General features: G+C 48.6%; 12 protein-coding genes across 12 annotated transcripts; 2 read left to right on the top strand and 10 right to left on the bottom strand.

Annotated features, from left to right (window-relative positions):
* The first annotated feature begins 51 nt into the window (after positions 1 to 51).
* Positions 52 to 716, top strand: F5147DRAFT_674316 (plasma membrane proteolipid 3). Its single transcript, XM_041435836.1, has 5 exons — positions 52 to 188; positions 276 to 336; positions 388 to 415; positions 614 to 625; positions 683 to 716. Exons 1-5 carry the CDS (start codon positions 133 to 135, stop codon positions 706 to 708), a joined length of 183 nt encoding a protein of 60 aa, XP_041297862.1. The 5' UTR covers positions 52 to 132; the 3' UTR covers positions 709 to 716.
* A 271-nt stretch (positions 717 to 987) lies between these two features.
* On the bottom strand, positions 988 to 4,126 carry F5147DRAFT_674313 (nucleotide-diphospho-sugar transferase). Its single transcript, XM_041435835.1, has 10 exons — positions 3,954 to 4,126; positions 3,779 to 3,903; positions 3,461 to 3,724; positions 3,227 to 3,413; positions 3,004 to 3,167; positions 2,826 to 2,951; positions 2,333 to 2,772; positions 2,150 to 2,281; positions 1,623 to 2,092; positions 988 to 1,571 (listed from the first exon to the last, which is right to left on the bottom strand). Exons 1-10 carry the CDS (start codon positions 4,083 to 4,085, stop codon positions 1,173 to 1,175), a joined length of 2,439 nt encoding a protein of 812 aa, XP_041297861.1. The 5' UTR covers positions 4,086 to 4,126; the 3' UTR covers positions 988 to 1,172.
* On the bottom strand, positions 4,127 to 5,823 carry F5147DRAFT_674307 (uncharacterized protein). The gene is made up of 7 exons (XM_041435834.1): positions 5,727 to 5,823; positions 5,520 to 5,666; positions 5,435 to 5,464; positions 5,308 to 5,382; positions 5,110 to 5,259; positions 4,933 to 5,060; positions 4,127 to 4,886 (listed from the first exon to the last, which is right to left on the bottom strand). The coding sequence occupies exons 2-7, from the start codon at positions 5,640 to 5,642 to the stop codon at positions 4,541 to 4,543; spliced, it is 852 nt and encodes a 283-aa protein (XP_041297860.1). The 5' UTR covers positions 5,643 to 5,666; positions 5,727 to 5,823; the 3' UTR covers positions 4,127 to 4,540.
* A 1,921-nt stretch (positions 5,824 to 7,744) lies between these two features.
* On the bottom strand, positions 7,745 to 10,342 carry F5147DRAFT_354601 (NOL1/NOP2/sun family RNA met). Its single transcript, XM_041429360.1, has 7 exons — positions 9,726 to 10,342; positions 9,216 to 9,674; positions 9,053 to 9,158; positions 8,817 to 8,994; positions 8,394 to 8,764; positions 7,900 to 8,341; positions 7,745 to 7,847 (listed from the first exon to the last, which is right to left on the bottom strand). The coding sequence occupies exons 1-7, from the start codon at positions 10,079 to 10,081 to the stop codon at positions 7,753 to 7,755; spliced, it is 2,007 nt and encodes a 668-aa protein (XP_041297859.1). The 5' UTR covers positions 10,082 to 10,342; the 3' UTR covers positions 7,745 to 7,752.
* Positions 10,204 to 11,036, bottom strand: F5147DRAFT_815559 (FUN14 family-domain-containing protein; the record flags this gene model as incomplete). Its single annotated transcript, XM_041443537.1, has 3 exons — positions 10,694 to 11,036; positions 10,464 to 10,636; positions 10,204 to 10,413 (listed from the first exon to the last, which is right to left on the bottom strand). Exons 1-3 carry the CDS (start codon positions 10,974 to 10,976, stop codon positions 10,204 to 10,206), a joined length of 666 nt encoding a protein of 221 aa, XP_041297858.1. The 5' UTR covers positions 10,977 to 11,036.
* Positions 11,037 to 11,038: 2 nt separating this feature from the next.
* On the bottom strand, positions 11,039 to 13,434 carry F5147DRAFT_674291 (uncharacterized protein). Its single transcript, XM_041435833.1, has 8 exons — positions 12,940 to 13,434; positions 12,804 to 12,890; positions 12,687 to 12,747; positions 12,570 to 12,637; positions 12,461 to 12,514; positions 12,345 to 12,413; positions 11,500 to 12,291; positions 11,039 to 11,424 (listed from the first exon to the last, which is right to left on the bottom strand). The coding sequence occupies exons 1-8, from the start codon at positions 12,992 to 12,994 to the stop codon at positions 11,201 to 11,203; spliced, it is 1,410 nt and encodes a 469-aa protein (XP_041297857.1). The 5' UTR covers positions 12,995 to 13,434; the 3' UTR covers positions 11,039 to 11,200.
* A 521-nt stretch (positions 13,435 to 13,955) lies between these two features.
* F5147DRAFT_674285 (uncharacterized protein) lies at positions 13,956 to 14,956 on the top strand. The gene is made up of 3 exons (XM_041435832.1): positions 13,956 to 14,193; positions 14,250 to 14,592; positions 14,647 to 14,956. Exons 1-3 carry the CDS (start codon positions 14,038 to 14,040, stop codon positions 14,820 to 14,822), a joined length of 675 nt encoding a protein of 224 aa, XP_041297856.1. The 5' UTR covers positions 13,956 to 14,037; the 3' UTR covers positions 14,823 to 14,956.
* F5147DRAFT_674284 (uncharacterized protein) lies at positions 14,957 to 16,633 on the bottom strand. Its single transcript, XM_041435831.1, has 7 exons — positions 16,393 to 16,633; positions 16,258 to 16,338; positions 16,149 to 16,209; positions 16,004 to 16,098; positions 15,880 to 15,933; positions 15,759 to 15,824; positions 14,957 to 15,700 (listed from the first exon to the last, which is right to left on the bottom strand). The coding sequence occupies exons 1-7, from the start codon at positions 16,430 to 16,432 to the stop codon at positions 15,060 to 15,062; spliced, it is 1,038 nt and encodes a 345-aa protein (XP_041297855.1). The 5' UTR covers positions 16,433 to 16,633; the 3' UTR covers positions 14,957 to 15,059.
* On the bottom strand, positions 16,634 to 17,340 carry F5147DRAFT_674281 (DASH complex subunit Dad4). Its single transcript, XM_041435830.1, has 4 exons — positions 17,242 to 17,340; positions 17,143 to 17,187; positions 16,961 to 17,091; positions 16,634 to 16,906 (listed from the first exon to the last, which is right to left on the bottom strand). Exons 1-3 carry the CDS (start codon positions 17,299 to 17,301, stop codon positions 16,978 to 16,980), a joined length of 219 nt encoding a protein of 72 aa, XP_041297854.1. The 5' UTR covers positions 17,302 to 17,340; the 3' UTR covers positions 16,634 to 16,906; positions 16,961 to 16,977.
* Positions 17,338 to 19,361, bottom strand: F5147DRAFT_674277 (uncharacterized protein). Its single transcript, XM_041435829.1, has 7 exons — positions 19,208 to 19,361; positions 19,069 to 19,152; positions 18,953 to 19,013; positions 18,814 to 18,905; positions 18,712 to 18,765; positions 18,588 to 18,662; positions 17,338 to 18,534 (listed from the first exon to the last, which is right to left on the bottom strand). The coding sequence occupies exons 1-7, from the start codon at positions 19,245 to 19,247 to the stop codon at positions 17,492 to 17,494; spliced, it is 1,449 nt and encodes a 482-aa protein (XP_041297853.1). The 5' UTR covers positions 19,248 to 19,361; the 3' UTR covers positions 17,338 to 17,491.
* A 102-nt stretch (positions 19,362 to 19,463) lies between these two features.
* F5147DRAFT_674258 (armadillo-type protein) lies at positions 19,464 to 23,616 on the bottom strand. Its single transcript, XM_041435828.1, has 11 exons — positions 23,168 to 23,616; positions 22,603 to 23,107; positions 22,441 to 22,544; positions 22,328 to 22,389; positions 21,473 to 22,268; positions 21,269 to 21,417; positions 20,887 to 21,217; positions 20,294 to 20,823; positions 20,130 to 20,233; positions 19,932 to 20,083; positions 19,464 to 19,882 (listed from the first exon to the last, which is right to left on the bottom strand). Coding segments are annotated over exons 1-11 (2,934 nt in total). The 5' UTR covers positions 23,169 to 23,616; the 3' UTR covers positions 19,464 to 19,682.
* A 1,731-nt stretch (positions 23,617 to 25,347) lies between these two features.
* F5147DRAFT_674243 (uncharacterized protein) lies at positions 25,348 to 26,233 on the bottom strand. Its single transcript, XM_041435827.1, has 3 exons — positions 26,131 to 26,233; positions 25,947 to 26,077; positions 25,348 to 25,892 (listed from the first exon to the last, which is right to left on the bottom strand). The coding sequence occupies exons 2-3, from the start codon at positions 26,052 to 26,054 to the stop codon at positions 25,770 to 25,772; spliced, it is 231 nt and encodes a 76-aa protein (XP_041297851.1). The 5' UTR covers positions 26,055 to 26,077; positions 26,131 to 26,233; the 3' UTR covers positions 25,348 to 25,769.
* Between the last annotated feature and the right edge of the window lie 1,123 nt (positions 26,234 to 27,356).

The raw sequence follows: 27,356 nt of genomic DNA, 5'->3' as shown, positions 1-27,356 counted from the left end.
ACAGCCACTGGCCTGGCCTTACAAATGATTCCGGGTGACGTCAGCGCCACAAATTCAATTGACGTCACTGGGAGTAGTGCCAGTCTATATAACGGCAGGACGCAGTGACTGCATGCTGGGTTCACTTGCAACATGGCATTCACAGCTTCCGATATTTGCAAGGTACTTTACTTTCCTTATTCTAGCAAGTCAGTATAACCTGATGGGTTTGCATGCATTTAGATAATGTATGTCGCCAACCGCTAGTCCTATTAAGAAGCTCACCGACCTGCTAGTTGTGCTATCGTTTTTCCTCCTTTAGGTGTATTCTTGGAACGGGGGTGTACAGCCGACCTGGTCAGTTAGGTTCTTCATGGGAATTCGCCTCGCTCACTAGCTCTGTGATAGCTCATTAATTGCCTGCTAACTCTTCTTGGTAAGCCCGTCGCATAATACTCTAATTTAGTCTGCCTATAACCGCCTGCTCTCCCTCCTTCTCAGGATGTGAGTCCCTTTTCTTTGATTTATTGCGTTGGCTTACCACTTTTAATTTGCGTTAGATATGTGAGATACCCTTCGTCTACTTTGTCCGCCGCCTTGACTGACCATTCTTCGGTTACCGTTCTCAGTCCAGGAATCATTCACGGTATGTCACACAATGTTCTTCACTGGTTTGTCACCCTTCTCATCATGTCGCCTGTAGCACTCTACATTATTCTGAAGTATTGAGGGCGTTTACAGCCTCAGGCAAGTTACCTGTGCACTACCCATCTTTCCGTCTTACATCCTACTCCAATTTAGAGTTGAGCCTTTCATGGTCCGTCGATGAACTTAATCATTTGGTGGTATATCCAGGAGGGGATTACACGTTTTCCTGACATTGATGCATCCATGACCAAATATGTAAAATGCACATTATGCACTACACTTTATACATACCTTCCGACTATAGTATACTAGTATAGTGATATTTCCGTCTCAAATCTTTATTCAATGTTCAACCTTTATGTCACTGATTGAATGCCCAACAAATAATTAATCACCTGTCACGGGACAAATAAATCAGAGTAGGGTCGCGGGAAGGAGGGCACAATCGACACTATCAGTAGTTACGATGAACTGAGAAAGTTAGTCAACCTCGCCGATCACATTTTGACCCCTTCTACCATTGCACAGGACTAAAGTGATCTATCTTATTCACTGTCATCCTCGTCAGTGTCACCCTCGTCCTCGTCCTCTTCCTCCGAACTTTCCTCGGATGAACCCTCTTCCGAAGAATTTGCGCCTGCCGAAGGCAGTTCCTTTGTAACTGGATTTTTGACAGCAGGTTCCCTCGTTTCGCTGCCATCCTCCGATTCTTCCTCTGATTCTTCATCGCTATCCTGCTCATCAAACTGTTTTATCATATGAGCTCCAGTGACCCAGCATTTGTTATAACAGTCTTGCAAAGACGCAGGCTTAACGCCCTGGCCTTGAGACTTGGACTTTCCATGCCATGCGCGGATGTCATCTTCGTCGACTATGTCGTCCTGGTAGAGCGCGGCAAGAATCTGGCCAAACAAGGGCAAGCGATCCGATGAAGCGCAATATTCCTGTAGTACACGATTCAAAACTGCCTCAAGTCATCCTCACGAGACACTTACTTGAAGGATCTCGACAGTTTCCACAGGATCTACCCCTCCAATCTTGTCAATCAGCCCTCCCCATCGGGCAATCATACTAGCAATCTCCTGTCGTTGCGGAATGCCTCCGCCCGCTATAATTTTGATCCGGCTTACCATGGCTGCGATCACGGCCTCCCGCACTAGGCGGAGAGATACATTGCTAGCCATACGTAGCGTCTTCAGTTCCACGGCGGCGTTATCGACCGAATGACCTTCGGCAAACGCACGATCGAGCGACTGCTTGACTTCCTGCTGGAACTCTGATATCACTGCCGAGTCTGCTTGTGCAACCAGATTCGAAGGTGTGCTGAGCGGAAGTGAAGTGGTTGAGGAAGCGGGGTTGGAATCGTAAAAGTGCTCGTCATCATCGTCATCGTCAGAATCTGACTCCGACTCTGATGAAGTGACAGAGCCAGGATCGGAGAGAACGAGATCTGATGCGTTGTCGCCTGTAAAATACCGTATAGTTAAGCAGATGATGTGAATTGATGATGAACAAGACCTACCTATTCGCATTAAGCGTTGGTTATCAGGATGTTCCAGGTCATCAATGGCCTCGTCCTCGTCAACAACCGGCAGTGGCCAAATGATCGCATTAGTGTCAGAACCAAGTTTCGCAAGAGCTTCAGGATCTTGGTCTTGGGAGCAACAATGAGTCAGGGTTTCGACTAGACGTTAACTTTACCCACTTGCTTCTACGTCCTCTAGCTCTGAGTCGACCTCATCTTCGTCGTCACCATCTTCACCTTCGTCGTCGCCATCTTCTTCTTCTTCGAACTGTTCTTCTGCATCTTCGAATTCTTCATCTTCCTCATCGCTGTCCTGCCGCCGCTTAGACAATCTTGAAAACGGCGCAAGTTTCGCCTGCGGACCGACGACGACGCCATCAGCAATCAAACATCCGCGTTCAACATGCGTGCGCTCCTTGATGTGTACCCCCGACCCAATTATACTGTGCTCGACGACACAATTCGGTCCGATGACCGCTCCATCAAAGAGATAAGAGTTGCGGACTATACTGCCCGCGCCAACAATGCATCGCTGGCCAAGAACAGATGCCGTGACCTGAGCATTATCAGCTATCTGCGATTTTGAACCGATCAGCGTGTTGTTTCCGATCTTGCACGTCCTAAATTCTCGACGAATGGGCACATGACCGACAGGATTTGGAAACGTTCTTACCGGGAGAGTATCACTGAATTATCCTTGGCAATGTATTTGTTTCCTCGTAGATGCTCGTACGAGTGGCCACCAGGATGGTTATCATCTGGCACCAAAGGGAATGTCCATCTTGCAAGAATGTCTTTGCTGATTTCTGTTAAATGCGATGAAATCGTCAAAAAAAGGTTGGGACACTAACCTGATGGAATCATAACTCCGGGTATCCCTTACACGAGCAGCATACCCCTCTTTGGCTATATAGCAATAGATACTTTTCATGAGCAGGTCAGACGTAAGGACGCCGTGGACGAAATCCCTCCGTACATCCCCGTAGTCAAAGTTGTCCTGGAACAGCGACGGCACCTGTGCAAGAAGAGATCAAACCAATTAACGTGAATAAGGCAAAACTATGTCAAACGCACCTCTACAGAGCATATATCTATCGAACAATCAATCAAGTCATTTCGGATCTCCACTTCAGGGTGTTCATTCAGAATTTCGCGTGGTATGCTTGCGTATTTCTTTGGCGGGTACCCAGTCACTGCCTCATAATGCAGGCACTTTGATGTCTCTGGATCTATCACAAACACCGCGGAATCGCCTTTCGAACTAGGGGGACATGAGTAGAGTGATGACTTGGTCGAGGACTGACGTACCGCGTCCGATGGTTTACGCCACTTTGTTTGACTACCATCGTCATTATAGCGTCCTTGTCCGTTTTTCTCCGCTCTTTGTGCTCGCGAACAACATCGCCTATGTGTATGTTGCTCACGAGGTCACCGGTGACGAGCACGAAATCTGAAGTGATGATGCCATGGGTGTAGATGTCGCGCATGGCATCGCCAGGCGTGAACGTCTCTTTCGCAGTCACGATTGGGACGATCTTGAGGCCCGCGCCGGGCTTAGACCACTTCGAATTCCTGGATCGCACAATCAACCACCATAAACGAAAGAATGGCGGTTCAGACACTCACTTGATCGCAGTCTTGACCAGTTCCGCATGTGATCTACATATTACGAAGATCTCTTGTACGCCAGCTAGAGCAAGGCTTTCGAACGTCCAGTCCAGCAATGGAGCATTGCATATCGGCAGCAGGCACTGATTGAGAATGATATTGGTATGATTTCGTGATGCAGGAAGTGACTTACTCGAGGTTTATGGGTGGTTAGCGGCTTGAATCGTTTGTTAAAACTGTCTGCTAGAATAACAGCTTGCAGAACCTCTTCTTCATCTGCGATCAATTTATCCTTGCCGGTAGAGGAAGTTGTGTTCGGAGACATTGCAAGCAAAGGTAACTAAGAGGTGCCCGGTTTGTTGATGACATGAATCAAGTCGAGTCACACTTCAACTCGCCAAAAGGGTGCGTGAGCTGTTGATGTTCATACAACCCTCCAACATCATTACAGGATAGAACTTTAATGACATGGTTAACTGATCCGACCATAGCAAAGTAAGGGTATCAATGATCAAGATCGACATTAGGTAGTGAAAACACGGATCGGAATGTAGTCATGATGAGTAGGGTCGTGAAAAGAAAGCAAAGACCAAATCCAACAAGTATGGTAGCAGAAGAGGGTAAAAGACATGAATGAGGAGAGCTAATGAAGGGATCCTGATAATGACCAAAACCAAGTGCAGTGAGAAAGACTGCTCAACATACCCATGGAATAAAGAGGAGCAGATGAATATGCGCTCGTGTCGTTCATGATATTACCAACAACCTCGGAATAAGCGCTTATGCGACAGCCGAGATCACAGGGGTGGCAGCGAGTGCGGGCTCAGCAGGGACGGGCTCCTCGACGGCAGGTGCAGCAGCCTCTGCGGGAGCAGGCTCCGAACTAGCAGGGTTCTCAAGGGGAGCAACCGGAGCTGGTTCATCAATCACGGGGGGATGCTCGTCCACCTTGGCAGGAGTGGAGCTCTCCGTCTTTGGCTTGGATCTGAAGAAAAGGTCGCCCACACGCGCAGACAGACGGCGCCCAACTTTGGCAGCCTTGTTCTCCTTGGGGGCCTCAACTACAGCCTCCGGGGCGGTCTCAGGTGCGGGCTCTGCAGCGGGGGCTTCAGCGGCAGCGGTCTCACTAAAGTGGGTTAGTCAATGGAGTCATCCAACGAGAAAAGACGAACGTTTCTTTGACAGGCTCAGCTGCAGGCTCCGGAGCTGCGGAAGGCTCGGCGACAGCAGGGGTCTCCTCAACCTTTGCCTCAGCGGGAGGTGCCTCCTCTTTGGCAGGCTCCTCAGCAGGGGGAGCAGCCTAAATACCTATGAATTACAACGTTGTTGGGCTGGAATTGAACACTGACCTCCTCCTTCAATTCTTCCTTCTTCTTATCCTTCTTGGGACTCTTGGGAGCCTTCACCTTCTTCTCTACCTTGGTCTTGCCTTCCTTGAAGGGGGCAAGGAGCTTGGCAAGGAGACCGGGACTCTTGGGGCGTTCCTCCTTCTTGGCCTCCTACGAGAAGGTCAGGTGTGCTGGAGGAATTACAAATTGGACACATACAGTCTTGGCTTCCTCCTTGGCAGACTCTGCAGGGGCCTCAGGAGCGGCCTCGGGTGCGGGTGCGGGTGCGGCCTCCTGAAAAAACGCGTCAACTTACAAAAGCAAGGGAACAATGTGAGGAGCTCACTTCAGCCTTGGCTTCCTCCTTTGGAGCTTCCTGTGTATAAGGTTAGAATCGGCCGGAACAACAAAGGGAAATTGAAAAAAATTACAGTAACGGGAGCAGGCTCTTCAGCAGCGGAAGCCTCAGGGGCGGGTTCGGCGGCAGGGGTCTCAGCGACCTTGACTTCCTCAGCGGGGACGGGAACAGCAGCGGTGACCTCAGGAGCAGACATTATAGCAAAAAATGCGAATGTGAGCTGTCAACAAGAGCAAGTGAGTGAGAGGGACGACAGAAAACAGGACTAGATGATACGAACATGAAAAGATAATAAATTGACAAGGGAGAGAAGGGCGTGCTACGCAACGCTGGGCCCAAAGGCTAGAAGAGGAGGAGTAAGAGAGAGGAAGAGATATGGTTGTTGTCAAATTCGGGCTCTACTTATCCGTATTTGGCTCCGCTTTACGCGCCAAACAAAGCAGCTAACCTAATTTCTAACGTTCTTCCTATTTGTTTGATTACCTTTTCTGGTTATGTTATCTCTCACGGCGTCTGATTGCGCGTAAAAAAATATTGAGAGAATGTAGCAGGAATTTTTAGCAAGAGAAGTGAGTATGGGTAGTTTGAGGAGAGCGTGTAAACTATGGCCCGTGCGGTTGGGCGTAGGGTAGTCAGAATAAGACAAACCCAAGAAGGATGTTCTCAGTTGTACAAAGGAAGGTTCGGATCACGTCAAAACTAGCGAGATCACGAGACTAGGATACCGATCACATCCGCTCGCCACCGAGCGCGGTTTCGACTCCTGTTTAAGGTTAGTTGAAAAAAAGACAAACATATACGCAGCACTGTACGAGTGAGTAGAATTATTACTTCTCAGGCTTGTCATGGTCTGATGTGGTCATGACGACATGTGCACTATCGTCATCATCGTGGCGGTCCGTGAAGGTCTCCCTATTCTCACATCGCCGCATCGCTGCTTGATCCCCTTTCATGACATTTATTTGTTCTTGGCCCAATCACCTTGGCGTCCTGATCGAACTAATACAAATGTGTCATTTTCATAAGAGTGACACTTATTACACCTATCTACTATCCTGCTGCACAGGCAACGCTGTAGTAGACTTCTTTCTATTCATGTATCGAAAAGTAAGGACGTTAACGTCAAGGCACACTTTGTCTGCCAGGCCTTCAGGGATAGTACTGGGGCTCAAACATACAGCGGTAGTCCATGTTCTAGGTTTGCCATCTATAAATAATGGTGAGCGTATAATCACTTGACTTACATCACGAGAAACTTGTACGGTCTGACTTGACCGTCATTTTCTCATCAGCAGCCTTACTTCCCGGACATATATCACGTCCATATACATGATTCAAGTCGAGTCAGCATGAATCATATCTTGATCTGCATTCTATTTTCGTACACGCCAGCGTCTCAGCCACAGCGGAAAGCCTGCCACCATACCAGTGTCATGCCACAAATGTCCGACAGAGGTCGTTCATGTGCCACGACGACCTAAAGATCTCACCAGACCATCGACACCCTGGCAAGTAAAAGTCTGCATTCGTTTCCTTCATTAGCAGACCCGCGCTCAGACTCCACAGATGGCACTATATTTGCCATTTGGAAACTCCAATCCCAGTCGAGCTCTCAACTCGCGCACAAAGAAATCTGTATTCCTGCCTCGTGTCTCAGGACTCGCACGTAAGTTCATTTATCGCAGATGATGGTCACTGCCCCTCAAAGACCCTCACCAGATGAGCCTCACGCACGTTCTGGATCACTGCTATATCTGCGCCCAAACACCACGAGGTCCACTTGCGATTTCATTTCGAAAACTAGGAGTCTGCACCGATTAATTGGTTTGATGGGTGTTCATCCACGGCTCAGACCCAGTCATGGTTGCATCTAGACATCGTCACAGCAGTAGTGCCTTGCGGGTTTTGTATCAAAGAACAGCTGACCTCTGATCCGCGTCCAGATCTCCACGTTGATGCTTCGTTTTGTTGCCTGTTACTTGCGCTATCTCAGAGCTGCTATTGTGCCCACCTTCGCGTACCTGGGATCACCTAGCAACCTCCCGCGCCCTCTCGCAGCTGCCTGCACCTCTGCACACGGCGGCAAAAGCGGTGGACCGGCTCCGCCGAGATGCACTTTCATCAGCTGTGGTCAGTATTTTGCTCGGGTTCCATTGCAAAGTATTTTGATCGTCCGCCACCGAAAAACTTCTTCGAATGTCTTATCGTGCACAAAATGGATACGTTATGTGTTCTGCCACAATGACAGACCATGTGTCTTTTGGGTCAAGTGTGACATATGTGCAACATAACAGCGCTGACGTATATCACGCGGCTGCTTTCACCACCCTGCCCGCTATATCTGATTGTCGTCTGTGAGGTACCCGCAGACCCTTGGCTTTCATCTGAATACGTTTTCCCTCTGTGGAGATACATGAACAAGCGATATAAAATAATAAAATCGATGGACAGACCTTCAATGAACGCTCTGTCCTCATCAGAATCAAATCCAACATCTTGCTGCTCATCTGCATCGACTGTATTAGTCGACCCGGCTTCCTGCGTACCAGCTTTTATCTTAGTCCGTTTTTCCACCTTGAATTTTGCGACATAGAACCCATCCATGTTGTGCACATGGGGGTAAAACCTCTTTGTCAGCTTCACGCTTGGGTGGAAGGTCTTTCCACGATACTTTGTAAAACCATCCCTGCCAAAGCCAAGACCGGTGTCCACCAGTTTCACGTTCGGGCGCTTTCGCAACGCATAATCGACGACAGCCTCGTTTTCATCGACAGTGACGGAACACGTGGAGTAGACCAGAAATCCTCCCGTTTTGGAGTCAGGAGAGACGCTGTCAATGGCGCAGAGGATAAGTTGCTTCTGGAGATGCGAGAGGAGGTGGAAATCACGCTCAGACTTTATGACTATGTGAGTAAATGTATCTTTGACCACAAGCCGGAAACCTCACCTTGTTGACCTTCACACTCGAGTCTTTGCTGATAACACCAGTACCGCTACATGGTGCATCCAAAAGGACCCTGTCAAACCCACCCATTACCTTGGGAAACTCCCGACCGTCGTATGAACAGATGACGACGTTTTTGCACCCTAGACGATGCACGTTTGCCGTCAGACTCTTTGTCCGTGCCTTGTTCGCATCATTGGCAAAAACAATGCCAGTATTTTGTAGGAGTGCAGCAATGTGCGTCGTCTTGCCTCCAGGAGCAGATGCCATGTCAAGCACACGTTCGTTCGGTTGAGGGCTTAATGCGATGACGGGAAGGAATGATGAAGCTGCCTGAAGCATATAGTGGCCAGAGAGATACTCGGGTGTCGCACCTGTCATGGAATTTAGTTCCGCATGGCTTGGAGTTAAAGGATCCATACAAACCTATGGGTACGCTGCTTTCGAAAACCTGGAGACCAACATTGGTCCATTTGCCTATCGGCTCGAGGTTGACACCACGGTTGATGAGGGCTTGCGCAAGGTCTCGTCTTCGTGTTTTGAGTGTATTTGTTCGGATAGTCACTGGTCTTGATACCTCATTTGCTTCGAAGAACTCGATGGCCTGCGGAAGAGGCAAAACGGAATAAGCATGGGACTATAGAGAGAGACAGAGCACACACCTCAGAAACTGGAAATAGCTGGAATAGCTTCTCGGCAAGAAAATCATTATATCCATAGTAACTAGCGATGTCGGAGACAAGCTGCTCGACATATTCCGACCGTAGCCTGCACATGTCATTGAAAATACAGACACGATTGAAAACGGCTGATTGAAAGACGTACCGATCTTTTGCACCCAGTTTCCTGAAATTACCCAAGATACGGACACATTCTCGCATCCTCCGCTGAACGACATGGACATCAGCAACATGATTTTTCTCCTCTGCTCTCTCTTCAGCCGTAGGTAAATGAAATGCCTCTGCGTCTTCTCCCTCCCCTTCCATGTCAATTTCGTCGTCACTGGCATCCAAGGCAGCATTCTGCATCTCCTCGAGATCAAGCTCCGCCTCACGAGCAGCCTCCTCATCGAGGGCACGAGAGCGGAACTCAATGTTCTTGGCAGTAATTGGCCCGTCCTCGTTGTCAGACTCATCATCGGAGTCTTCATCTGAGGCTGTTGGAATAATTTTGGTTGGACGTTCAGCCTGCTTAGATTTCCGGCCCTTTTGTGGGAACAGTGCGACTTCCTCATCGTCTGAGCCAAGATCCAATTCTTCCGGAACCCCTCGTAAAAGGTCATCGCTGCAGAGAAAAAAAACTTTAGCCAGGAACATAGTGGAAGGAAGAACTCACTCCTCATCGATATCCAAGTCATCCAGACCGTCTACCGCGAGACCATCGACATCTTCCAAATCACTAGCGGCTTCCCACCCATCGCTTTCGCCTTCTTCCGAGAGTGGTATGCTTTTTTCTTTGGTAGGTGTAGGCTTAACCTTTGATATCTTCTCTGGATCCTTCGTCCGCTTCTTTGAGGCCGAAGGTTTATCTGCCTTAGCTTTTTTTGTGGGACGGCTGTTGGTACTTGGTTCAGGCTCATGATCTACATTTGCCTTTCGCTTCCCGAGCCTTTTTGTTGAAGGGCGAGTTTCATTTGGATTGCGAAGTGGAGCTGGAGGCTCTTGCTTGTACTTTGTTCGTCGCCCTCCCATAGCAAACCAGCTGATAATGTAGACCGCGCGGAGAGATAGAAGACACTACAGACTGAGAACAAATTACGAGCTATTTTTTCTCTTGCCCGATTTGGATAACGTCCTTTCAACACCGCGTCGCTTCAACCAATGCGCAACCCTAACGCGAGTCCAGCAATGAAAGACGCCCTTGGCTGGAAGTCTGCTGTTAAAAAGTCCACCGTCCATCTCCACAGTGATGGAATAGTTGGTGGCCTCTTGTTACCTAACGCATCTTTGGTATACAACAAGTTCTCGAATCGAGCAGCCATGCGAGCCCAATCAACACGGACGAGTGACATCGACCCAAGGTACTTTTAAATCGGTAAGTGCACGTCGTCGACCAAAAATACATGTTACATACTTGAAGGAGGACGAATACACCACCCAAGAAGAATGCGACTATTTTTGCACCTTTCTTGATGAACACCCCTGCGCACATGCCAGCTACTGTACCAAATGTCAATTCATACAGATTGACCGAGGACTCTGGGGGTGGGGGGGCCTGAGAAGGTGGAGTGGGTGTGGTACCTGGCCCTGGGTGCCTCGAGATCAACCCGTGTTCAGCTACATAACAAAAACAATTCGGAGTACCTTTACTGTCACAATGAATGATTGGTGCGATGCACGTTGCTAGGCCAAGTGCAATCCCTGCTGTCCCTGCAGCTGTCAGCAAGCTGGGCAGGAGGAGCTGCCCTTTGCGTACAGCGCCTCGTCGATTCAATACCCACGTCCGAGGCACATGCGCACGTGCGGAAAGTAAACGTTGTTGACAAATGACAGAGCCTAAGAGTGAGCGAGACTGAATTGTGCTCAAACTCGAACGAGCAGTGATTGGGCTGAACCCAAGTAATGGCCAGACAAGCGAGAGCGACATATGCAACACTAGAAATGGTTTGGTGTGCTGAAGCTGAAGTGTTATGTACGAGTTCAAGGAGATCGACAGGCATAAGTAGTAAACTATTGACAAGTCGACGTACGTCATCCTCATAAGGCAACTACGGGTACTAAGTACATGGGCCTCGAGCACAAGTCCAGGTCATATTGGCAGGCCATTAAATGCCAATGTAGATTACTATAAGTGAAAGTCCAAATCTAATATCATTGTTCTCGCCCAGCAGCGCTAAGGACGAGTCTCCTCCACCCGTCCAGATCGATATTAGAGTTTGTGGAATCATTGCGAAGATGTTGCAAGCTGGGCCGCACTAGTGGGGGATGTTGAACAGGATCTTGCACTACGTCCCGAGGAAAATCCAATGACTCGTCCTGAGAATCTCTTCTGGGGACATCGGAAAGGTGAAGTTCAAACGTGGGTTCGTTTGGTCCTGTAGAAAGTTGTGGTGTGGGAAGAGCAGTCAGCGGGGGAGCCAAAAAGCCATCGCTGGGAGTGTCGTAATCACCTCTTGCAGCCTGATACTCCACATGATCGTGGACGCTAGCCATCATGGAATGTACAGACAGGTGAACAGGGGAGCGCGACATCGACGGCGATGCAATCAGACGAGTAGTTGGACTTGCGGGGGATGTAGTTCTGGCACGGGCAAACATAGTTCCTTGGGAATACATTGAGGCCGAACTTCCTGTGATCACACTCAGGTTTCGATGAGGTGCTTCAGCGAGTGGTACGGGGACTGTGGGAAATTCATAAGTGGATCCATATAGGCTGCTGGCCACTGAATCACGATTGACATCCAAAGTCTCGCCGACGAAGCGGTTCGGCAAACCGGATGACTGAAGATGATCCAAGTGAGGTGAGTATTGTCGTGGAGAGGATGAGCCAGATGAATTCGGGCTTCTGTCGGCAATGTCTGGAGCACGGATAGTTCTCACAGTGCTATATTGAGGAGATGCGTCAGAATAGACTGAAGCAGTATTTAGCATCTCCAATTCGATGTGATCATCACGCGTTTCTTGTGGTGGCATGTGCAACGACGACGGTGACACAGCATTGCTGGGAAGCTGGTAGTCAGCAGGGATGTGTTGGGGAAACGGAAGCTCCGATGCAGGGTCCTCAGGAGACATCTCTTGCTTTTTGAAGAGCCACGCTTGAGACGCAGACGACGCATGAGACATGTGCAGATCTTCCGAGACCTCCAAAACATCAGGTTGATTCTCCAAATTGTCAGTTTGAGTTGGGCTGGGTGGACGAGGGATAGAAAACACGAAAGGCAGGCAGATGGCATACAGAAGCACTGTCATCGCTATTATTTGTGTGCAAAAAAGGACGGTGTAAACAAGCACCTACTCAGTGCGGAAATAACCCAAGATCCTATGAGGACCGTCATTGTCATAATATGACATTTTGCAGTAGAGCCTTGTTCAGTCAGCCCACGAATCGCTCACGCAGTCAAGAAAACTAACCAAAAGCGCTACACGGAAATTTTGGGCTAAGAATCATGAAGACTACGGTACCGGCTAGAAAAGGCGACGTGAGTTCCATTGGCGCACGCACAGCACGGTCAACACGAACCGACGTCAAGACACAAAAGTACTGCCGTTCGCGCGGCGTCTGGCCAAAAATGATATTGCACGACGATCCTGCGCACCGTGAGCATACTACAGATAGGAGTGGAGTGATAATGCTCACATGAGATACAACAAAATCGAAGCAACGAAGTCAAGAACAAGGAGACCGAACAGAAATCCGCCTGCAATTCGGACGGTTTCGGTACAGGTCATTGCGAAAGGTGTTGATGCTACTTACGCTCGCCGGAATTGTAGCCTGACCAATTGTTGGCAATGTACACGGCTATGATGATGGACCATGTCAAGGAAATAATCGAAGCCAAAGCTTTGAAGGGGTCAATCAGAATCAGCCATATCACACATGTCAAACTCACCGAGAACAATGCGACGAAATTTCCGAAACGTGTTCCAGGAGGTATTTGGAGCCATTAAAAGGGGGGGGACTGACGTAGTCAGCGAAATCGAAAGATGGAGAAGTTGAATGTAATATAGGAAAGAAGAAAGGAAATAGCAAAACGTGGTCACGATGAAACGAAATTAGTTCGGCGCAGTCACAGACTGTGTCAGTACCAGACGGACACCCTGAGGGATGGGATAAACCCTGCCTGTGCGCAGCTGCATTTTTAGTCAAGGACTGTGTCACGGTGTGTTAGTTAATACCGCAGCAACTAGTGTGTTCCTGGGAAGTAACATGATAAATTTAGTCGCCTAGGTGGTATGCAGTGCCAGCCTCGAGTTTTCAGCGCATCCTGCCAGTGACGGTCGGTCCTAAAGACACTGCCTCGTGATCAGCGGTCGCTGAAGTAGTGAATTCGAAGAGGGTGTGGTGCCTTTTTGAGTAAGAGGGTGCCGTAGTGGGGCACAAGTACTGTGTATTATTAATAATTTACTGTAAGCGCTACCGCTATAATACACACAACAGCGGTGTTTGATTTTCAATGTCCGATAAAATATGTAGAATTATTAGGTAAACTCTATTGGACATATCTTATCTTATTGATACTACATAATAGCATATCCTCACCCAAGCTTCTTGTACTGCGACAACACCCCAAAAGGTTCAGCATGGTCAACGTATACGAACTCTATGAATACAGATCAAATGACTACCGTCTTTCAACGTTAACTTTTGCATCAGGGTTGTCGAGCAGGGTCGATCTGCACAACCCGGACCTTGCCAGTCTCCCGATACGTCTTCCCAGTGTATCGCATTGGAATATTGACCGTTCACTGATCCCCAGTGTAACGACGGATCATTCGATCCTTGATATCTAACAAGCTCAAGCCACTGTAGACTTTGAAACGTTGATGGATTAATAATTGATTGGCCGTCGGAAGTTGAATTCTTGCCGATGTTTATATTCTTTTCGGCTTAGCGTTCTGCAAACAGCTGTAATAATAGGGACGAACTTCCGTAACAGGCAAAGTAGAAAACGCTTAGCGGTGCGAGGCACAATTGACTCCAAACCATCATGTCCGGTCCAGGAGAACAACAGCCTCTCCTCTCATTCCCGTATGGCGAGGATGGTGCGCCCACAGAGCCGCCCAAAGGGACTTTAGACGTCTGGCGCGAGAACATTTCGTGCGTTTTAGAGTCCCGGCGCTTCCATACATTCATTATTACCTTGGTGAGCAGCCGCTGTCACATATTGTCGCTTCTTGTTGACGTGCAGCACTGCTGTAGATTGTGATTGATGCTACTTGTGTCCTCGCTGATCTCGGATTCACCGTCTTGTCCGATTCATGCGCCCCGCTAGATGAGGGCCCTGCATGGCTCGAAGTTCTGGCCACTATATCCCTTGCCATAACCACGCTCTTTCTTATTGAAATACCAGTTGCCCTCTGGACCTTTGGAGTCCGCTTCTACAGCCCATTCTCAGATGTTCCGCATTCGACTTTGCATCTGTTTGATGCCGCAATTATCATCACGACTTTCATACTCGAATTTGTCCTCAAGGGACGCCAACGCGAATTGGCTGGTCTGCTGATCATTCTTCGTCTGTGGCGTTTAGTGAAGCTTGTTGGAGGTAATTTTAGGTTAGGCCCATTTCTCTTGTCTCGTCTCACGACCTTTCCAACAGGCATTGCCGTAGGAGCTGCGGAACTAGGGGAAGAAACTGCAGAGGAACTCGAAGAGACCAAAAGGCAGCTTGAGGGCACCACAATCGCACTTGCAAAGGCTCGCGAGGAGAATCGCAAGTTGCGGGGCCGGGTAGCCTGGTTGGAGACGGGCGGATCCGAAGGAGCCGAGTTTTGAGCCGAAGCTGATCTCATAACACATGCTTTCTGTCACCTATCCTTGGAAAGTCACTAGTCCAGACTGAGGTATTCAAAATTTTACAACTGCATTACGATGGTGGATATATTTAATACAGCATTGGTGGTGATACCCAAAGTCCGAATGAAAGCTAAATATGGTAAGGGATACAATTGGATATGTTGATTGGGACAAGAAAGTGATTTAAGAGCAAGGATGGTGACCAAAAAGGGGTCATCAGAGTTCGGCATGAAAATTGGCCACGCTCGCGGGTATCCACTCAGACAATCGTGGTCGTGGGATGGGCAGATCAGGATCTGCAATCCTCTTCGGAAAAATGGTGGGTGTCGGTAGCGTCAAAGTTGAGCAGGATGTATTTTTACCCAGCTGCAAATCCACAAAAGTCTCAGAATACTTCAAGCCATTCGAACCGGACGCCTGTCTGGCACAAGCTTTTGGAGGTGGCAGGGGTGCCTTTGGAGAGCTGCTGGACGGCGATAAGCGTTGTGTCAAAAAAGGTTGGTCCACACCACGCCGAGTCTGAAGTTCAAGTTGCTTCGCCCACGCCGGTCGAGTAGAATCGATGGATGGACAATTGCGGGAAAACAGGATAGGCTTCGAGGGTTCGATGACACGTCCTTCGACTCTATGAAGCCTTTCCCAAGTGTCCACAATGTATTTGGAGATACTGCAAGAACTGCCGCTTTCAGCCCAAGTGGACGATGATATTTCCGATAATGGGCGTGAGGGAAGAGAGACAGGTAGCGAATCAGCGAGGTTGAACCAAGGAACCGCGTTCACAGGCATTTTCCAAAGGGCAGGCAAGAAATGAACATGAGTTGCTGCCATGACGCATAACGTAACACAATACACAAGCACTATTGTCACATCATCAGTACTAATGCTAGCCATGAGTTATGATTGATGATGACATACTGGTGGACGTGGCTAACCAGCTGATCGGCGTAAGTAGTGCTGCAGAGGCGCAGATAGTCCACGTGGCTGAAAGAACAAAGGAGGTCAGTTACGCAACAAACCACTGAGCAACCATATTTACATTGCGATTGACAAAACGCTGGGGAACGAGCGGTTGTGACATAAATGCTGGCAGCTTCAAATTCCAATGATAGTGTGGTCAGAGGAGACATAGATCTCAGATGTTATCGCCAGCGATAGCTTACCTAGCTGAAGCACGCCCATCAGTACAGTCCAGCCACACTCAAATCTAACATGGGAAGGCCTCGCTTTCGGGCATATAACCTCCGCCGAATATGCTCTAATGAGAAAAATCAGGGGGTTATGTAAGGTCAACAACACGATACATACAGGATTGTAAGAGCGAATATGAGGGCAGCGTTTATGACAAGGAATGCCGCTGCACCAGGCGCTACAAACATGTCAGTCGAGATCATCACCGCCATACTAAACAACACACCTGGCATCCCAGAAGAAGTAGAGGACATGATATTCCACCCTGCAAATATAGTTGCTAGTAAATTGAAATAAAGGATGAGGGCTGCGGCCTCGATGTTATCTGGCTGAATCGCATTTACTGATATCGTATACTTACTGAAAAATATGGCTCGGATGATGATGAAGGAATTCTGCATTTCGTTGGCTCTAATGGTGCTGTTGGTCGTGAAAGAAAGAGTGACGGTAGGGAAAGTCGTGCACTGTTGCACAACTGTGAAAGGTGAAAAACGAAGCCAAGCGGGAATTAACAGAACTATGAGTGACACCTCTCTAGGAGCAAATACGGTTCGGTCCACCAAAGACAAAGGGATCGGTCCACGAAGGATCCCATTAAATATCGACCATTGTCAACGTGGCAAGCGACAAGCTTCACATTGTAAAAACAATAAGAACGCACACAACAATAAGATAAATGTGCATTGTCCAAATAAGGAAATCACAGTAACAGGGACGCATCTCTACCAGGCAGTAAGTAGGCTTAGCCTACCAGTACTAACTCCGGGTAGTTGCGCAGTTGAGTGATTGGTATATAAGGAATTTGAGTGAGTACAAACTATCTTGAAGCTCGGGTGGGCAACACGATCACCGACTCGATATCGTACTCTTGGACACTGTTTAATGGGAATCGAAAATGTTTTCTAACCCGGCGATGAGTGTAAACGGACCTCCACAACTTTGATGGTTATGGAGCCTCTGAGTGCAAAGTTGTCGCTGCTAGATTATACTGGACATTTTTGCGGTATTTCGTCGCCAAATCTGCTGCAATCTTTACAGAAGCATTGGCCCGAAGTATTTCCTGCAATTGACTCTTGATGACACTGGGCATTTGAGTCGCAACAAAACACACCTCCACACAGTGATTCAGCTCGAGGATCATCTCCGTGCACGCTGACTGTTAGTAGTGATATGAGCATGGTCGATTAATATCGGATATAGATAGACTCACAGCGTTCTTGAGAATACGCTCTAGTAAAACTGCTTGTCGTTCGGCGTGAGGATTCTCCATGATCTACTGGTGTGTTGTAAACTTGCGATGATGACAGACGCGACAAACAATATTCAATTTCCTCTCTGGGTCAACCCTTTACAGCTCACAAAACTCAAGTGTTCTATCGTGTTCTAGCAAGTATCATATAGATATACTCGACTTCCTAACTCAACTTCAAAGTTCGCTGTCAGCTCCCATCGTATATATATCAATACGCGGGGCGAGCCAAATGAGGATTAGGGTGCTGTGTCTCGTCAGCTGATGGTGGCCGTACGCGAGGACCAGAAGGCCGTCTAGTGCGGGGATGTGTCAATGAATCAGGAGGAGCATCAGAAAAGAGCTCCGACGGAGCCTGAGCGCTTCGTTTCGGAAACTCGAAAGCGCTGGGTGGCGGCTTTCTCTTTGTCTTAATTGGTTGCTCCATCACATTCGCTCGTGGCCAATCAAATGGTGATGAGGATGGGGGCGATGGAGAGGGCGATGTTCGCGCCTCCTGCGAGGTGCTGGGTGGTGGTTTCCTCTTTGTCCTGAAAGGTTGTTCCATAGCATTTGCTCGCGGCCGGTCAAACGGTGACGAAAATGGATGTGATGGAGATGGGGACGATGCTCGCGCCTCATGCGCCGATATTGATGACTGGACCGAGTGCGAGGTGCTAGGTGGCGGTTTCCTCTTTGTCCTGAAAGGTTGTTCCGTAGAGTTTGCTCGCGGCCAGTCAAACGGCAACGAATATGGATGTGATGGGGATGGGGACGATGCTCGCGCCTCATGCGCCGATATTGATGATTGGACCGACTTTGAATAGGTGATGGCCGTATGAAGTCGAGAAGGTAACGGTGGAAGATCCATCTCTGGAGGAATCAAACCACGAATTCTTTGCGAGTAAACACGAGCAGGGGAAGGATATGATACAGAGTGGGCAGGCATCGTTTCACGCAATGACAAGGCGGAATCCACGGGATTATGTTGTGTCTCATGTGGGCGATAATGTTCAATCTCGTACTCAGGACCAAGTCCAGCACGATATCCATAGACCGGATTCGGAGCAACTGGGCGAAGCGAGCGAGGTTTATGGGCTTCCGATGTTCCACGCCCTTTGACGAAACGAGGAGTTATCGGTGAGTTCTGGGCACTAGGCAGGCATTGCCGAGTGGACACCATGCGGAGATAACGAACATTGTGATGCCATACGCCTGGATCGGTCCATTGCGTCGTAACCGCGGTCACGAATAGAAGAGACAGATAAAGAAGCACTAGTACAGTGAGCTAATTAGCAAGGTTAGATGAGAAAATCTGGGACACATACATATGATAGTACAGATCCAAGTAAAAGCTACAAGAACATTGGTCGAAAAACAGGAATTGTTATTCACTTCGGTAGCTGGATGCGTAATTAGCACATTGCTCAGTAGAAAGATGATGGATTCAACCTTGGGCGGAGCATTGAATATGCGGCGCAATTGCGGTCACAGCGGCCGCACCAGCTGAAGTAAAAGTGAGACATATATCCCGATAAGCACGAAGGAGCGCACCTAATTGCATGAGCCAGATGATCGTCACCCATGCGCACTCGAACCACACTCGCGCAGAGAGTGGATCGGTACATAGTAAGTCGGCAAAAATACTAGGGAAGATGTCAGTATCTGGGAAAGACAGACACAAGATACTTGCATTGGAAAGATAAAAGTAAGGCTAAAAGCGCCCAAGAATATGAGATAGACATCGACTTGCACTGGGGACGGACGGAGCTTAGAGTGATGTGATGACCCATATGAATGACTACGTACCAGTCTGGCCTCCTGTAGCTTGGACGAGGCTGTGATTCCATACAGCAACGCTGCATATGATGGCATTACAGACGACGAAAAGACCTATCAAGCGAAGGATATGTGATAACCGCCCAAAGGTGAGAGAACCAAGGCATACCGAACAGAACATAACGAGCGAAAAGCATAGTAGACTTCATTTTTGATATCAATAGGATTTTAGGAGGGCATATGCGAGATCAAACCGCACGGCGGAAGATGAAACGAGCAAGGGAAACTGATTCACAAAGATCCAGCTTTGTGTAAGAATGCCGTCTTGCGTTAACTCATGATCAGCTCCCATGCCCGATTTACAAAGCCCGCGGCACCGCTGTTCAAACATTCACAAATACGCTTCCCCACAATACTTACTATCATGATCTAGGAAAATGCGTTTGACTTTTATAACAGATGAACTTTAGAATACAAATGGGTGATTGAGTAATAACAAGGTAAATGAAGTCAGACAGATGGAAGTCCAGAACAAAGTTATTATACACCGATGGCGACTTCGAGGAAAGGTGTCAAGAGCGACAGAGATCCAGCCGAACATTCGACCAGCGGCCATTGGGAAGACGGGCTTCTTGATTTTGCTTCTATGAGGACAATGGGGGTGGGCGGGAAAAGGTCAAGAAACTATCCGAGTGGGTGGGGAATATTGTCCGGCCTTGCTGAAGGTCTGCCATACTAGTGCTAGGAACATAAGATCGGACTTCTGCAGAAGAGTCCTGCTGCAGATGATCTATCATGTCAAAGATTCGCCGGGGCACTACGGGTGTGACGCGCAAAGCGTTTTCTAGTGCAGAGTGAGAAATGCGGTGCAAGGTGTAAAATCAAAAACATACCAAGTATCGACGCAGATAAACGAGCAACGCCAATGCGAACGCCCACTATGCTATCATTGCTTAACCGCTCGAGAGTGTGCCATCTTGCATCATCCACTAAGATTGATAGCCCACCTGCTGAGGATACTAAAGCCTGCTGACATGCAACAAACCTGTAGAACAATGTAAAAGGCTGAATGAAGTAGAGGATACACCTACGTCATTCGTCTTCGAAAAATTGGAGAGTTAGCTAGCGAAAGTATATCTTCGTTGACCAAATTGAGCGTAGCTCTCCAGACGTCGTGCAGCGCTATTCGACAGATCTTCATAGAATGACGAAGTCCTTGTTAATCAGAACCACTGTTTGTCAAGTCTCCACGCACCACAGAGATAGCAGTCTCCCTCACTGCACCAAAGTCGTCTTCAAGGGCTTTTTTTAACAGTGCACGTATGTTATCAGGTCGTTCAGGTCCGCCAGCGAGGTCAGCGATAATCTTGATGACGCCTTCACGTGCTCTCCAATTGCTCAACCGGCCTTCCTCCCATACATTGAGCAAACCAGCAATCACCTCATTCCTCGCCCTTCCTTCGCCCAAAGCCTCGACGAAGAGAGGGACAGCCTCAATTGCTTTGAATTTAATCTCATAATCGTCATCAGATCGCATTGCATCCCACCACAGGCTCATCATATCTCGTTGAGCATTGTCTGGTCCGATGATCTTGGCTAATTCACCCAGACTAGCAGCTAATGTCCGCCGGACTTTAGGTGAGCGGTCCTGCGCGAGTGTGCGGTATAGTCCCCGTAGCTCTCCCCATCGCGCTTTGCCAAGGGTAACTGCTACTGCAGGAAAGTTAAATGCACACGCAAGCGGACGACCCGGGTCGTCATCAATTATCAACACCGGAGCATTCGCTGCACGAACAAGAAAAGTATTGGTAAATCATCACACATGATCGACGAATCATCAATACGCACCAGACAGTACCTGTAATGGCGATCGTCGAGTAGGGTGAGCATAACGTTCTCGTTGTGAGGAGTTATTGTCGATGCCAAGGAACAGTCGTAGAAGATCATCGGGTGGTCCGCGGTCATCGTCATAGAAGGTGTATACGACTTCCCCTAGAGCCTCCAGGACCCCAGTGCGGACTGGAGCAGATTCGTCTCGCGACAGAGGAATGATGGTAGAGACAGCAACTAATCGGCGCAAGCCTGATGGCAAACGTGACAAAAGTGCAGGCAAAGCAAAAAGGGAGGAGTGCCTCACGTGCCATGCGGGATCGGCACGTAGAGATTCAAACAACGGAAGCTACGGGAACCGGTAGTAAGAACATAGTAAGTTTGAGTGCAACGTACTCACGATCGAGCCAATGATAAGCTCATCGGGAACGACTTTTGCAAGAGCACCCAACGCAAATGACGCCTCTCTTCTGACCCAGTGAATAGGATCTCTTCCGACTCGTTCAACTTCTCTCACGAAAGCACGTTGAGTATCGACCCTCGGCGTGCCTGCATGAAAAGAATTGTCGACAGAGTTATATGATGAAGTTTATATAATACGTACCCCCAGCAACTACGGCAGCAATGAGACTCATGCTTGATAGTCGACCAACAGCAGCTTGCTCGCCAAGATCCATGTCTTGTCCGCCTTCATGCCCGTCCAACCCAGGATCTGAATGTGCAGATCCAGTGTGGGTCGTAGCGGGCATCGAGTCGCGCTCCCAGGATCCCTCAGTGGGCTGCATCGGACTGTGTTGACCAGTATCCTCTAGCTGAAGAGATATTATAGTCATAGGTGATGTGTCCACTCTAATGACTTCGGCTTCAGGATAGGGCGGGGGTACACCAACCGGTGGACTAGGAAGGTTAGAAAGAGTCGATGCCGTCGCTGAGCTGTGCGTCGCTGAAGACAAGGGTGTGTGCGTGCTTGGAAAATACGGATTGACAGAATTGTTGCTTTGTAAAGAAGGATCTGGTTGAAGAACCTCTACCGCGGGTGTATACCACACTTCGTCCACATCTGTTTCGTCTTCACTTGGTTCAAGGCGTCCCATGCCTATCACAAGTTGCTGAATGACCTCTTCTTCGAACAGGGTCCTTTCGTATCTCCCGAATAATCCGTAAGATAGGTCATCAGCGTGCTGGTCTCCGAGATCATCAGCCCTATGTATTCTTGCCAACAATTCAACAACGGCAGATCTCGCAGAGCCACTAACAACCCCATTTGAGCTCAGGAGGAGCGTTGCTAGAATAGGAGTGAACGCCTGGACTGAGATTAACGTGACCTGATCGTCAGATTGAGACTGAGGAGAATAATCGGCATTAGACGGGCCACCCGGCTCTTCGACCAAGTGACAATGCTACATGTGCAATGAAATTGAATGTCACAGGGTCAAGATTGATAATGAGGTAAACCGACCGTTAAAAACCACCACATGATGGAAACAAGTTCCGCTGACAGAGCCTCCTTCACTGCCTCATCTAGAAATATCATTCAAGCCGGAGAACCCCGGAACTATACGGCGAACACACCTTCATCGACAGACAAACTCGGAAGCAGCGGTAGGACATACTCGACAGCCTCTATAGGCGATACCTGCGCTAGGAATGCTGGTAGAGCATGTGAAATAAATACCCTGTGCACAATACTTTGTTCTCAGCAGTGTATAAGCACTACTACTACCCAAAGCCTACCTGTGATGCGCTGATCTACTACGAGAAAAAAGGTATATCTTTTCAAGGGTACTTAAACCCTCATCATCGAGGGTGAAATCTAGTGCAAAGTCAGGCGATGAAAGAGCCTCGGGTGGTGGTATTGTTTCGATTTCAACAGACGCGATTGATGGAATATTGATGAGTGGTGGTGATGGCGGTCTGGAGTTACCAAAGATAGGAACAGGCGGAGGATCTGGTGGTGGATCTTCACCTTGCGGAGAGGTAACAGGTGTGGAAGGAGCGGTATGGAAGGAAAGCGTGGGCGATAGTGGAGGCGAATCAGGAGAATTCTCACCCGGAGAAGGGGAAATAATGAGTGGTAACGCAAAGGCGCCAAGCACCTGTAGATAAGTCAGATGTATATGAAAAAGAGGAATGGTTGTCCTTGCAGGAGCCGAAGGACGTTGATAAGCCTCCAAAACAGGTTCTACTGGTACAGGTTCCTCTGAGGCAGGGTTGCTGTGTTGAATATCGACAAGAGACACTACATTACCCATGTTGGCTTAAGATACATTGAGGAAATAGAAAAATGATGGGGACGGACTTTGGAATAGGCCTTTCTATAAGACCCCTTGAGGAAGGACCGCGGGGAATGAAGTGAGGGGGACACGAGGACAACGGGCTGCCCAGTAAAAGAGCGAATTAAGAAATGACGCAAGGCCACAATGCAGCAAGTCAATCTTGGTTAGTTTAGCACACAAGTTCATTACAAAATAATACAAACGCATTACTGAAGAACTGCTTGCAGATGAGAGTTTGCACCGTGGTGAAAGGTAAATTCACGGTGAATTTTCTATTAAGCAGCAGCAGCAGTAGCCCGGAGGATTGAGGTGTCAGCCAAAAGTCAGGGTAGGTACCGGAAGAGAACGCGAAGGATTACAAGAAAGGACAAGAAAGATGGAGAGAAGCCGAAAAGAACAAGAAGAGACCGGGACGGAAGAGAGCTCGAGGAAGACGCGAGATTGCACAAGTCGAATTGACACCGCGGAAAATGGGATCAAGTTTAGGCAAGTCCGGAGAATCGGAACAACAAACCTGTAAATTTCCTTGTGATGTCATCGTCCATATTAGTTAATAAGGCACGTATTGACGTCACTTCCATGCGTGTTCCCCCGTATTCGATTACTTTCCTTCCTCACGATATCCGAATACCGATACATATACAAAATTGTTGATCCACATGCATACACATCCCCCATTTCATTCAATATACTAGCCTACTACTCATCAAAATCCTTATTTTGTTCTCTCAGTTCACTAGCCCGGTCCTCGCCTCGTCCACGCGTCCAACGCATGTTCTTCGCGTCATACGTAACGTGCAAATTTAGTCGATAATGTGTCTGACTGCCAGATCAAAACTGCAGACTCACCTCAACATGCCAATGATATATGTCATACGCCCCGATGTAAATAGCGCAAACCATGTGCCTTGACTTGCCAGGGTTGTCACGCCAAAACCGACGAGGTCCCAGGACAGTGCACTCGCGTACTCTTGGCGAAGGTCCAACATTACTCAATTTGTTGTGCTGTAGTGCTTTAATGACCCACTGACCTGATACACGAACATGGGCATAGGAGTCCTTCTCTCCACGATGTACCACCCACGCGTCGTCGTCGAGGTCGCCGCTTGCATGAGTCACGATTGAGGTCAACTATGGGCACAAGCGTGTGGGAACGACACACAGCGCAGCGCTGCCTTAGTAGGGCATCAAATTGCACGGCCATAGTGCCCGGGTAATAGTAGTAAAGGGTGATCCAGAAGTCGGGTCCAACACCCTTAAAAATGGTCTGCAGTGAAACTTTCACTTTCATTAAACATACTTGAAGGCCATTCCACTGCCCAGGAACAAACGTCATATGTGATTTGCACCAGGTCCGGAGATGGTCTGTAAGCCAACGGTACGCCCCTTTGCAATAGTATCAGCGTCATTTGATATCATTCATGAATGAGCTACGCCATGCCTTGCCCCGGCGGTCAAGTCCCCGGTAAACCCGCGATGACCGATCGAGGTTAGGGTAAGATCATTTGCGATTCTGAACGGCATAGGCGCGGTGATTGAGTTCAGAGTATGGCAGGTAAAGAGGACGCATCTTGGGTGACAGGGAAGGTTTGTTGTCACACCGTGACACATCCATATTATACGCTACACTCAGTCCGACAATCGGTCGGTGAACAGGATAAACTTGTCACAGCTGATACGTTCCTGTCGGATGGAGCAAGGGATTATCCTGTAATGATTCTGGAGCACAAAAGGGTTTGAATGCCGTGCGCAATGACGCAATCGTGACGGTTGCCACTTGCCTGCCATCTGAACTTGAGAAAGACTATTATAGACTTGCCCTCCTGTGTACCATGTTGGTTAGCCGAGGTAAGCGATGCCGCATTCTGCGGCAGGAGTAACAGATGCTGCGACTTGCCCTCACCACAGTGGGTAGGGCAACATCGTGCACGAATATCACAGACTCCTAAATCAGGTTGTGGTAACCAAAAAATTGTCTTAGATCTAGATCATACCTTGACATGTCGCTTGATTCGTGATGCGGATGGGCCAAAGCCTAAATGGCTGATAAGCTGAGGGTTTTGAGCTCTACTTTTCGAATGCAGTCAGACAAGTGCCAGCGGAAGGCCACTGAACTTATCGTTATCAATGCCGTTTCAGGGCAGCTACTCTCCGAGGGCACCGTGACGAACTACCACTTTAATTCCTTTGAATCGGCCAATCGGACATGTGAAAAAGACGGATAATGATTCAACGGCGCGTCATGACGATGATCAGAAACCGGACAAATACATATGTGAAGATAAATCCAAAGATACCTAGGCAAAGAAGTCCAACAAAACCCCGCCCAGCTGAGTGATGTAGCATACATATCTCGTTGTCAAAGTATACGTGTATGTGAGAATTCTATTACAGACCAAGTTACAAACAGTACAACCCACAACAGATCGAGCGTCCTATAGCTGGCGGAGAGGTGACCGAGGTATCACAAGTGTCACGGTGTGGGAAGGGATGGATAGATGGAACGCAATAGATAGAAGGCCAAGTATTATAAAGTAGCGGGATGTGGGACATGCTGATAATGCAGAGGCCAGTAAAAGAGAAATGTTAATGTGGAGCGACATATTGTCGGCACGCAGAGGGGCATCATGCAGTAGCCATCTTGGAAGCTACAGTGCGTTCGCTCTCTAGCTTCGCCTTGTTGCGCTCGAAAGCTTGCTGTCGGCAATCCTCTAGGTTGTTGCAATTATGATGTTCAGGTAAGCGATGCTGAAAAGGTTGCGATGGGTGAATTGCACACGACCTAATGGGCAATCTACTCACTGCGCCACAAAAATCTGCCCTGCAATGTGGGCACTGGCCAACTATGCGAAGAGCTGCAGAATTGCAAGGAGTCTCAGACTGGAATTGACAACGCTTCTTGGCAGGCATGGTGATGGCAAGTGAGTGAGAACCTGTAAATGATTCACTATGAGCGCGGGATCAGATCAACACAGGGGAAACATACTGTGAAGAGTGGGGGGCGGGATACTCGAATACGCAACGATGGTGGTGGCAGGAGGGGAAGGTGAGGTGGAAGGTGTGTGTCGATCTTATAAGGCGCACAGCTTCGACGACGCGTCAGCCATGTAACTGCTAAGCCTCCCAAAATAGCCGCCAGCACGTGGCACGGAGGGGCAAAAGGCACACTGCGGGAGTCCGAATCGGCGACCTTTACTCTAGCGATCCGGGTCTACATAATAAAAGGACAAAAGGAGCTTGCTGAGAGCCATCGGTGGTAGCAAGAGAGTGAAGGAACCCAAGTATTCTAGTATCGGATCGGCCACATCAGACAAGCCAACTGAAACACACGGATATCACGGGCAGTTAGAGCTAGTTTAGCAACCGAAATTATGCTATTCCCCAAGTACTTGTACAGTATGCTGAGGTCACAGACATGGCTCTGGTACTCCTTTGGTGTCTAGTCTAAGGACATTGACCACTGTGTAGGATGGCACTGGTGTGAACGGTATGACTCTGGACCGGTGCTGCAGTGCATGATGTATGGCATAATGATGGGAATCACGGCACCATTGCCTGTAGGCTGTGCCACTGAAATTTGAGTGACGTGGCAGCACTGCGATAGGGCCATGTCACTGTTGAATGGCGTAAGTATGTTACTCAGGCTGGAGTCAGGCAGCCGCAGAAGCTGCAGCCTGCCGGCTCCCGGTCGGATGCTCGCAGCGAACATGGGGCCCATCCCAACCCCCGCTCATAGTCGAATGTCATGTAGATTCCTCAGATCTGCATTGTTACAAAGTATTAATGAAGATGCTAAAATGCGAGAGATAAGTGCACATGGAATATTGTATTTGAGTTCGAAATGAGGCTGGGACTCGTGAGACACGTGGCCCTGAAGACACGCTGTGCTTGATGGCATGGTGCTCAGAAGAGAATGGTACATCAGGACTTCTGAGAGTCTTGGGGGTGCTGGCTTGGTGTCCATCAAGGAACCATGGGGTGTGCTTGAGGGTTGATCAACACGGTAAGTACAACACAGGCAATAGAGAAAATCTGGTGCAGTTGGAACACGGAAGATATGATAGCAAACCCATTGAAGACATAGACAATTCGGATATGCATGTCCAAATAGTAGACCTAAGGAGTGTGGCTGATGGTAGGCTAGCTAGCGCTTGAGGAAGCAAGTACTCACGAGAGACCCGGACAAACTTTATTTGTAAATCCCTAGAATGT

Source organism: Suillus discolor (genome assembly GCF_016758755.1).
Source record: "Suillus discolor strain FC423 chromosome Unknown F5147scaffold_6, whole genome shotgun sequence".
NCBI lineage: Eukaryota > Fungi > Basidiomycota > Agaricomycetes > Boletales > Suillaceae > Suillus > Suillus discolor.
Note: the sequence above shows the minus strand (reverse complement) of the source record. Positions and strands in the feature narration are given on the sequence as shown.